Here is an 11,030-nt window from a genome sequence, read left to right as displayed (position 1 = left end):
GTGAAGGAGGTATACCTGGGAAATGAGGGTGTTCTCAGTATGCGAACAGGAGTGTGTGTGGCCTTTGGTACTGAACACAGATAAGAAACAGTCATCTCCAGCTCTTGAGATAACAGCAGGAGAAGGTGACTTCCTGTGTTCTTACACATCTTATAGGGAGACTCTAAGAGCATGAATCTGAGTTCTGTGATCTTGGGTGGGTCACTAGCCTCTGTTGGGCTCGGTTTCCTCTTCTGTAACATGCAACTGTCAACTCTTTCTCACCGGGTCATTTTAAGTTTTAAAAGAGATATAACATGGGAAAGTAATAAATATAATATTTAGCACATAATCGAATTGTTGTTTGAATAATGATGCTAGCATCTGTGTGCTCACATTTCATCTTCTGCTTTCCCCAAAAGAATGTTCACAGTTAATGGCAAACACAACTGGAGGTGCTTCCTAACACCACACCCATGGGGACAGGGGGTGCTCAGAGAGAGAAGCTGTTTCCATGGAAGCAGAAATGACTCACCCCCTGGGTCCACAGGTGTGGAAGCTATCTTGTTATCACTTGGGAACATCATCTTTTGCTCAGAGAAGGATCTCGGATCTCTTCCTGCAGGCAGGGTGGTGGAGAGGCATCTAGAGCATGGTCGCTGGGAAGCCAGGCTTGCCTCACCGTGAGCCTCTTTGGGTGAGTGGAGGGCTCTGGTGCCTAGTCTCCCAGAGGCAGCACCTGGCAGCTGATCTGGGTGCTGGGGGATCTGCTGCTTCCCTGAGCCCTGATGCTTCCTCCAGTGCTGTGCATGGACTCACATGGAAAAGACTTTGGAGATAGTGGCACAGGCAAGGGATTCTTTGAGTTCCATGTTCATGGGAGTGCATGTCCCACAGTGTGAGAAGAGTCATCACTGGGGGGAAGGAATGTTAGATTAGAATTCAGACACTTTATCTCTAGTCTTTGTTCTGTTGCCTGACCCATAAAATAATATCCATCAAGCCACCCTACATCACGTTCTAACAGGCAATGTGTATATGTCCACAGGCATATTCTTATGCGGGTGTATGTATGATGTTGGTATGAATATATGTGTGGTTCACACATCTGCTTATTTATGTGATATCTCAATAGATGTGCATATATAACATATGTGCTTGCCTGATGTATTTGTGGATATGGTCTTTGATGGCAAATGTGCATTGCATTGAGTTTTGAATGCAGGAAATATGCATGATTATGTGCAAGTGCTTTGTATGTGGTGTGTATGTATATGTGTATAACCATGTGTGTGTGCACATGTGTGCATATTGTGGGTCTTTGTGCATGCATGAGCATGTATATACATGCATGTGAAAATGCATCTTTGCATCTAATGAGATAAATACCTTTCTGAGGTTTGATTGCTGTCTAAATTACAGCCATCTTTTTGAGTTCCAACAGGTACAAAGAAATGAGAATCCACCTCGTTCTGCCTTATAAAGAAGCTGGGCATCTACACGCAAGGTGGAAGGGATCAACACATCTATTAGTGTGCCACCGAGGATGGGGCAGGCCAATGCGTCCACCTGGAGGGGCTTTGTCTTCCTGGGCTTCTCCAGCTTTGGGGAGCTACAGCTCTTGCTCTTTGTGCTGTTCTTCTCTCTGTATCTGGTCACCCTGACAAGCAATGTCTTCATTATTGTGGTCATCAGGCTGGACAGGCACCTGCATACCCCCATGTACCTCTTCCTTTCCTTCCTGTCTTTCTCTGAGACCTGCTACACCTTGGGCATCATCCCTAAGATGCTCTCCAGCCTGGTCATGGGGGGCCAGGCCATCTCCTATGAGGGCTGTGTTGCCCAGATGTTCTTCTCTGCCTCGTGGGCCTGTACCAACTGCTTCCTTCTGGCCGTCATGGGCTTTGACAGGTGTGTGGCCATCTGTGCCCCACTGCACTATGCCAGCCGCATGGATCCTACTTTCTGTGCCCAGCTGGTTGGCACCTCCTTCCTGAGTGGGTACCTCTTTGGGCTGGGAATGACACTGGTCATTTTCCACCTCCCATTCTGCGGCTCCCATGAGATCCAGCACTTTTTCTGTGACACACCGCCAGTGCTGAGCCTGGCCTGTGGGGACACAGGCCCGAGTGAGTTGGGCATCCTCATCCTGAGCCTGCTGGTCCTCCTGGTCTCTTTCTCCTTCATCACCATCTCCTACGCCTACATTCTGGCGGCTATCCTGCGGATTCCCTCCACTGAGGGGCGGAAGAAGGCCTTCTCCACCTGTGCCTCGCACCTCACAGTGGTCATTATCCACTATGGCTGTGCCTCCTTCATGTACTTGAGGCCCAAAGCCAGTTATTCTCTTGAGCGAGATCAGCTTATTGCTGTCACTTATACTGTGGTGACCCCTCTTCTCAACCCTATTGTTTATAGTCTAAGGAATCAAGCTGTGCAAACAGCCCTGAGAAGTGCCTTCAAAGGGAGGTTGCTGGGTGGAGGATGAAGGCTCCCTGTGGCTCAGCCTCCTCTGTGTAGGCTGGATTGAGACCAGAAACCAGGCCAACTGGCCAGATGCTCCGGGTCTCAGGTCAAAGCTTCCCAACCTCAACCCTCTGGGAGATCCCCATCCTGCTGCCCACACTTCCCGGGGGGAGGGGCAGGGGCTGCTGGGGGAAGAGGAGCAGGGCTTCCTTCTCTGTCCATGGTGCTTAACTCCCACTGAGCTCAGAATCTTAATTTCCACTTTCAGCCTCAGAGATGCTACCACTAGCTATGGTCCCATTCATTAAGAATTATCCAGCTCCGCTGAACAAGAGGAGAGCAGCTTGGCACTTCAAGTTCAAAGCAGGGCTGGCTGGGGCTCTATCAGGGATACTGTAGAGATTTCTAAAATTCCTGCATAATTAGACTATCCTACCTAAAATGCTCTTCCAAGATCTGAAATTCGGTGAGAATCTATTTGACAGATTAGTTTGAATGCTCTGTTAAATGAAAAGATAGGGTTTTTTTTCCTTTCCCCCATGGGGTGTCTTTCATCTTTTTATTATTTTTTTAATGTCATTGTCCCATCTAACTCTGGCTCATTATTACTTTGTGCTCTTCCTTGTCACAGACAATCACAGTTGGTAGATTCTATCTCATTGAAGACATATATGTCCTATTTTCATTGATAATTGTTGTAGCCCTGTGATGGCCTCGTGATCTCTGGTGTTAAGAAGCTCCTTGCTTGGTTCACTCCCTAACATGGACACTGTCCTGTAGAATCTGCGGTGGACACACAGTCCTGCGTATTACACTTTGTACCTGCAATATCTCATGCACAGACATTCTCAAGGGTAAGTAAAGGTATAATGAATTCACACGGTTGTCAGGTAGGAGTTTGAATACAGGCCCTGTAACTAAGTGTGTGATGCTGGGTAAGTTACATTACCTTCCTCGGCCTCAATGTCCTTATCTGTAAAAATGGTTGTAACTTCATTGTTTCACATGACTTACTAAACAGAACCATGCATGTAAAGAATATAACACAGTGCCTGGATCATAATGATCTTCCCATAAATGTTAGCTGCTGTCCTTAATAACGTGCTAAGCAAAGTGGTATTGGCTTTTAGTTTGGGGAGAGGTTAATCTCAGGGGAGAATCAGAGGCTTTGAGATTTCTTTGGAGAATCAGATGTTTCATGCCTAAGATGGTATTTGAATTAGTTTCTCACAGATGGGTAAATTTTAAATGCAGTCGGTGGGAAGAAAGTATATGCTAAAAGAGAAAATAGGGTAACTAAAGTCTCAATGGCAAGGCAATCTAGGCCTGTTTCAGACAGACTGAAAATGTGTCACCAGTGGTGTTGAAAAGTTGGTTTGTGTGAAGACATTTTTTGCGAACAGCAGTTTCAACACTTTGCTTCACGCTTGTTGGGATGAGCACTGGGTGTTATATGGAAACCAACTTGACAATAAACTATGAAAGAGACAAAAAAGGGGAAAAAAAGGAAAAAAACCCCACCTTGCTTCAGGCTTGATGCCTTGGGCAGTGGGAGAGAGGATACAGCAAACCTCTGAGCAGAGAGCTGACTGGCATCTGGAAACTGATTTAGGAAAATTAATCCCGTAGCAGAGAGGATGACAGATCTCGGCAGAGAGAAAAAAGAGGCAAAGAGGTTAGTAAGAAATCCATCGTCATCACTCTAAAGAAAGGTGTGGAGACCAGAACATGGATAGTGGGGCTGGGAGCTGAAGAAAATTACAAAACATTGGAGGTTTTGAAAATGCAGGATTCGGGGCACCTGGGTGGCTCAATCAGTTAAGCATCCGACTTTGGCTCAGGTCATGATCTCACGGTTTGTGGGTTCGAGCCCCACATCAAGCTCTGTGCTGACAGCCAGCTCAGAGCCTGGAGCCTGTTTCAGATTCTGTGTCTCCCTCTCTCTCTGACCCTCCCCTGCTCACGCTGTCTCTATCTCTCTCTCAAAAATAAATGAAACATTAAAAAAAAAAGAAAGAAAGAAACTGCAGGATTCACGTAACTCTGCAATGAATGAGCAGTGGGGCAAGAGTTGAGAGAAACTTATGTTGGGTTTTTGTTTTTGTTTTTTTCAAACAGGAATCCATATTTTCCCATGTTCTCAAGGGAGAAACACAGATTCTAGTTAGAACTTTGTGGAAACCAAATTTGGGAGGAAGGGAGCCAGATCCCAGAGAAGAGAACAGGTTGGGGAGAGGTAGGCAAGTTAGTCAGATGGTAGAAAGGCCTGGGTCATTGGAGCGAAGTTGTGTACTCTTGTATCCTTTTCCCCATTGCACTGAGGCTGTCTGAGCAAATTCATTTCCAAAATCTCTTCAGTCCATTTAGCATGGCATTCCCTAAATGCGTACCAAGCAGTGGTGGGTAAAGATGTTCCAAGAATTACTAAGTAATACTCAAAAGTCCTACTGACTTCCAAATGTAGTAGTCTTACATTTATATAAAAATCACATGGGAGAGGGAGAATTGTTCAGAATAGATGTTCCTGGGAGCCAGCCCGACAGATGTACGCAATTGATCTGGGATGCGGACAGGCACAAATAGTTTACAAAATCTCTTAGGTGATTCAAATTCTCTCCTTTAGTTACAAAAGTGACCATGTGTTTCTTACAAAGAATAAATCATCCTTCCAGGCATGCACATGCATGCGTGCACGCACGCACACACACACACACACACACACACACACACACAGCAAAGCAGAGGCCCCTCTGATGTGAACATGATCACATATGCCCAACTCATGGTTATTTAGGAACCCATTGAGACTGGAGGGTCTGGAATCTGACTTCCTAAGGTAAAAGCCTAGTTCTGCCATGTTTTACACACGTGACTGAGAGCAAGCTTCTTTCCCTTTCTGTGCCTCCATTTCCCAGCCACAGAATGGAATGATAGTAGCATCTGCTTTCTATGGCTCTTTTGGTGAAGACTGATATAAAGTTTTCAGAACAGAGCTTGCCACACTCACAGAGCACTCAGTATAGCCATCTGTTATTGTCTGGAGCTTCTAGATAGCATCGCTTGAGGCCACCTTCCTTGTCCCCCACTGATGTTGGTGAAAGCAGGGACCAGCAGTGTCCTGCATCTTGCAAGCCATGATGTAACTGGACAAACAGGAATAAAGGGCTGTTGCTTGGCACACGTCTGACTGGAGAAAGGAGGAACCCGGATCCTGGGCCTTGAGAGGATTACAGATTGGGAAACTGGCCTGGAAACAGACATCTGACATCTTTCCAGGCAAATGTCTGGTGTCAGAAAGGTCCATTGAAAGTAAAGGGGGACATTCTTTTTGGGAGTAGAAGTTATGGAGACACATTGAGCAGTAGGCATCATGAAGAAAAAAAAAAACAACAAAACCAGCAGGCACGTAGCCACAGGGCTGGGGCTCAGAAACAGGCTCCAGCCTATAGATTGTAAAGAAAAGAATTAATAGGAATAAGTCAGGGATTCCAGTTTAAAGTAAGTGACCAGAAAGTTAAGAAAATTAAGAAAAGATGAGTACTGGGGTATCTGGGTGGCTCAGTTGGTTAAGCATCTGACTTTGGCTTAGGTCATGATCTTACAGTTCATGAGTTTGAGCCCCTCATTGGGCTCTGTGCTGGCAGCTCTTTCTCTGTCTCTGTCTCTGTCTCTCTCTCCCTCTCCTCTCTCTGTCTCTCTCTCAAATAAATAAAATGTTAAAATATTTTTAAAAAAAGAAAAGAAAAGATGAGTATCAGTTTGGAGGAACTTAAACCCAAATCACAAGAGACATTTGATATAAGTTCTAATTATTAAAAGCTGAGAATCTACAGGGATGTCTGAGGCTCAGTCTGTTAAGCGTCCGGCTTTGGCTCAGGTCATGATCTCACGGTTTCTGGGTTCGAGCCCTGCATTGGGCTCTGTGCTCACAGCAAGCTCGGAGCCTGGATCCTCTTTGGATTCTGCGTCTCCCTCTCTTTCTGTCCCTCTCCTGCTCATGCTGTCCCTCTCTCTCAAAAATAAATAAAACATAAAAAACTTCTGAGTATTTACAGACCCAACAAAATTATGTATTCTGCTTCCTCCATTTCCATTTTTATTTGTGTGCCTAGGGGGTCAGAATCTGACTTTGGAGGGAGCTGTATGTGACTCTGACAGCATCACCCTCTTATATTTTTGCTGATTCTTCAGATAAATATTATCTTCTCTGACCTCAATATTACCAATACCTTTTATAAAATGCTAACAGTCCTTTGCCTTAAAGAGCATTTCTTGATCCATCACATGCCTAATAATCTGATTTAGGCCTGGCAGATACTTGGCAGGGGTCAGGATGAGAATGGAACCATATTCATCTTTGTCTTTGGTCATGACAAGCACACATTTGCTAGATTCTCCATACTTCTTGGTAAGTGTGATATTAACGATACTGGTTTTTGATGGTCTATTGAGCTAGGTTTTTTTTTTTTCAGCTGCACTCATTCTTGGTAACTCATAATTAAGTGTTTTTGCAAATACTTTTTGATTTTTATGTTCAGTAGTATCCAAATGCTTAAGCAAAAATCAGTAAAAATGCTTACACATTATTAGCAGCAAAGATAGCTTTTTAGTTTTAACCAAAGATTCATTTAAATTTAAATGGTTCCTGGGATGGAATTTGTCCCTGACTGAGGAAGGACTGACTTTTGTGCAAAGGATGACTTGAAACAAGGTGATAATCAGGTGGCAGTATCCAGGGGTCTGCAGTGGATGCTGTTCAGGACACCAGCTGTTCCGTACAAGGTTCATGTGACCTAAGAATTCTCTCCAGCAAACGACACCATCGACTTTTACACGTCTGGACAGACCATCAGCTTTGACCTAAACATCCTTTGGAGACAGCACCCCCTCTTTTTTTCTTAATTATGCATTTTGTAAACAATTCTGGTAACTCTTACTTTAAAGGGAGTCAGAAGGAAATCAAAACTAATATTCTCTTCATCATATTAAAATGTAAGAGCAAATGTGAGGACACAGAGCACAAAAGGGAGCCCCATTCTGTCATGATCTCACCATTCTGAGACGAATGATATCCTCTTTCATGGAGAAGTATGGAAAAGGGACAGATGAAGAGGAAAACAGGTGCTGGCTTCTTCTTTTTCTACAGACTAAGACATGGGGGTTCTCCAGAATGTCATTCTTTGTTTCCAAACGTAAGAATTCTATTTATCTATTTATTTTGAGAAATACAGAGACAGAGTGAGGGGGGGAGGAACAGAGAGAATCCCAAGCAGGCTCCCTGCTGTCACCATAGAGCCCAACTCAGAGCTCAAACTCACATAACTGTGAGATCATGACCTGAGCCAAAACGAAATCAGATGCTTAACCAACAGAGCCACCCAGTTTCCCCCCAAAGGTAAGAATTTATACACATTCCAAAACTCAAGAGAAGCTGTTTGTAACTCATCTTGGACCTTATCCATTCTGCCATGACTCTTGTTTTCAGTGTAATCACCTGCCCATGTTTAGATGTCTGTGCGATTCTCAGAAATACAGAAGCTCATGTGTGTCAGTAACATTTTACTTCACATTGAGGAAAGCACTTGTTGGGATGAGCACTGGGTGTTGTATGGAAGCCAAACTGACAATAAATTATATTAAATAAATAAATAAATAACTTAAAAATGAAATTTTTTACAAAAGGAAATATTTTATTCTATAATCAGAACAAAACAACATGATAAAGATGTGTAGAACACAACAAAAAAATTGAGACCCTGAGTAGTTACTGGTTGCATATGAAGTAAGCCTGTGATGCCGCCTCTCCTCCAACTCTCTTAATGTCTTAATGCCTTATATCCCCCAAGCTTGAGATTTTTCCAGGTGCTCTAATAAGTGTAACACACACACACACACACACACACACACACACACACACGACTATCTCCCTCCCCCCATACTTGCTTGTTTCCTTCCTCCCCCGGTACTTCCCACCACACCAAGATTTTCTATGACCCAGAAAAAGATGCTTATCAGTTGCCAAAGTAGGAATTGGTAAAGCCCACATAGTCATAACCAGCAAGGTGGCTTCGGCCTCGCGGGTCCACATATTCTTGCATATGTGATGCACAGAACTGCACTTGTTCTGGGGTTAGGGCCTGAAATGAAAAAGAGATACCGTCCTAAGGATGAACAATAGCTGACTCCTGGGGTTGGCAATATGCCCTGAACCCAGGGGCCCCAGAGACTTAGAAGCAGCAGCCAGCCCCATGCCCACCGCATACCTTCTCTGAAATTTCTAATTTCTTGTGAGTTGAACCAGCCCATATTTTCAACCAGCCCTGACCCCAAGGCGCTCATCTCACTTGGACCACATGCTTTATCCCATTCCATAAACTTGGGTTATTAAAGACATGGGATAAGAAATAGCCTTAAAAATTGAGTTTCGGGTTTGGAATTGACTGTTACAGCCCTTAGAGGATGGCCCTAAATTTTCAAGCTGGGACAAGACAAAATGAAGGGTGAATAAAGCAAATGTCAACTTGTCCAGTACAGTGTCTGCCTCAAGGGAAAAAAAAAAGGTGGGTGGGGGAAGGTAGTTGCCAATGGGAGGCCACCAGGCCCGAGGTAAGCAAGCCCTGGGTTAGAATGATAGCATAGTGACCGTGCATACAACTGCAATCTGACCTGCTTCATGTCCTCTTTGGTAATATAGGCCTTGCCCTCCGCCAGGGCTTGGAAGGCATTCTCTATTTCATCGCTGGACTTGATGTTCTCTGACTCCTTGTCGATCAGGAATGAGGTGTAGTCCTCCAGGGAGATGTAGCCCTTCCTGTGGGAGAAATGGGCTCAGCTCTCTGAGGATGTGGACTGCGATCTCTATTTTGACCCTACTCCCCACACCCTTGCAGCTAAGTAAATGCTGCTTCCCTGGCCCCAGCCTCTGCTCCCAGGTGAGTTTTCTGGCTGGATGCTCCTCACAGTCTGCAACTCTCCATCAGCCCCAGTCCCCAGGCACTTCAAGGTTTTCAAGTTGAATTGAAGGCCTCAATTTCTGATCTTATGGCGTCCTTGACATTAGAAAGAACTAGCGCCTCCATGACTGTCTCCACCCCCACGTGCACACAATCCCATCCCCATCAGTTGGGCTCCGAAACATTTGGGTCTCCTTAGGACTTTACATGGAAAGATTCTTCTCTCAAGGTCCATTCTCAGAGTCAGCTGAAATTCATAGATCAAATGTAAAAAGCAGGAATCGAGCAAATTGCAAAGGCTGTGCCTGAGTTTGAGTCAGTGCCATGCACTTCTGAGCTAATGCTACAAAGGCACCAAAAGCTGCCCAGTTCATGTATATATGGTTGTATCTTCCTATTCCCGACCGGGTTAATGGTCATGCTTTATGGATCATCTTATTCTCTATGCTGGTTCCTCCAAGCCCCATCCCTTTGGTCTCCTTCCTACCTCCCTGGATCGACAACATCCAGGAACTTCTCAAACTTGGGCTCAGGTTCATCATCCTCCACCATGGGCAAGAAGTAGTTGAGTCCTCTCAGACAGGACCGGAAATCTTTGTGACTCAAGCGCCCTGTCAAATTCTCATCAAAATGTCTGAAAAACAAAAACATCTTATCAAGTTTCATAGAGAACCAGATAAGAATGGAAAAGAACAGTTCTTGTTGGATTGGCTGAGGCTTTAACATGTCAGAGGGCATCAGAGGACTGAGTGGAGAACTTGCCTGTGTTTCTGCATGATTTTTAACCCAGTAGATGGAGCAAAGACAGTAAAATGTGAAACATGAGAGAAATGTATTTTCTAAAGTCAAGGAATTCTCAGAGACATATTAAAAGCCATGACATCAAGCTAATTAATACAACTACATTCTTCATTTATGATCTTACCAAGCCACACTAAGGAGAAAAATTAGTTATGTGGAGATTCACTCTGAATGGGTTGGAAAACAAAGAACAGATCGACTATGAAGATCTACTCACTTATAGGTTGTGCTAAACTCCTTCAATGTCTCCTCACTCACACCTATGGTGTCTCTGAAAGGAAAAAAAATGGATTAACTCATGAAATAAAACAGAAAAACACCAGAAGACTTGCCATGTGGAATGGAGAGGGATGTCCGCGGATAATATGCTACTCAGATCATCTAGTTCAGGGCTTGGCAAACTATGACCCATGGGCCAAATCTAGTCTTCCATTTGCATTTGTAGAGTTTAATGGGCTATGGGTGGTATTCATCTCTTTACAGGGTTGGAAATAATTAAAAGAAGAAGTGTTTCATTCAACATAAAAGTTGCATGAAATTCAAATTTCAGTGTCCATACATAGAATTTTATTGGGATATAGACACACTCCTGAACTTGTGGGTTATTAATAGCCCTTTCTCTCTACAACAGCATAGTGAGTAGTTACAACAGAGACCGCATGGCTCTCCGAGGCTGACACATTTATAATCAGTCTGTTTACAGGGAAAGTTTGCCAATCCCTGATCTAGAGATTATGCTGTCATTATCATCGAGACCAAAAGCTGCTTTGATGTAATTAATTTATGTAGAAAAACAAATGAATTCTGCTCTTCTGGCTCTCCACCTTGAAT

The 11,030-nt window shown here is 44.1% G+C and overlaps 2 protein-coding genes across 2 annotated transcripts in view; one reads left to right on the top strand and one right to left on the bottom strand.

Annotated features, from left to right (window-relative positions):
• Window positions 1-1,525: 1,525 nt before the first annotated feature.
• On the top strand, window positions 1,526-2,467 carry LOC120241350 (olfactory receptor 10Z1). Its single transcript, XM_039246404.1, has one exon. It carries the CDS (start codon window positions 1,526-1,528, stop codon window positions 2,465-2,467), a length of 942 nt encoding a protein of 313 aa, XP_039102335.1.
• Window positions 2,468-8,423: 5,956 nt separating this feature from the next.
• The window catches only part of SPTA1 (spectrin alpha, erythrocytic 1), a 63,975-nt gene continuing 61,368 nt past the window's right edge, over window positions 8,424-11,030 (bottom strand). Inside the window, 4 exon segments of the mRNA XM_039246427.1 lie at window positions 8,424-8,582; window positions 9,112-9,256; window positions 9,886-10,032; window positions 10,417-10,470. Coding sequence (XP_039102358.1) covers window positions 8,457-8,582; window positions 9,112-9,256; window positions 9,886-10,032; window positions 10,417-10,470 — 472 coding nt within the window. The 3' untranslated portion in view covers window positions 8,424-8,456.

Source organism: Hyaena hyaena, unplaced genomic scaffold, assembly GCF_003009895.1.
Source record: "Hyaena hyaena isolate Hyena2069 unplaced genomic scaffold, ASM300989v1 scaffold_281, whole genome shotgun sequence".
NCBI classification, from domain to species: Eukaryota; Metazoa; Chordata; class Mammalia; order Carnivora; family Hyaenidae; genus Hyaena; species Hyaena hyaena.
The sequence above is the reverse complement of the archived record's forward strand: the minus strand, read 5'-3'. Positions and strand labels throughout refer to the sequence as shown.

What these genes read in the sequence shown, in the direction of transcription:
- LOC120241350 (XM_039246404.1), top strand. Translation starts at nt 1,526, where the DNA reads ATGGGGCAGGCCAATGCGTCCACCTGGAGGGGCTTTGTCTTCCTGGGC.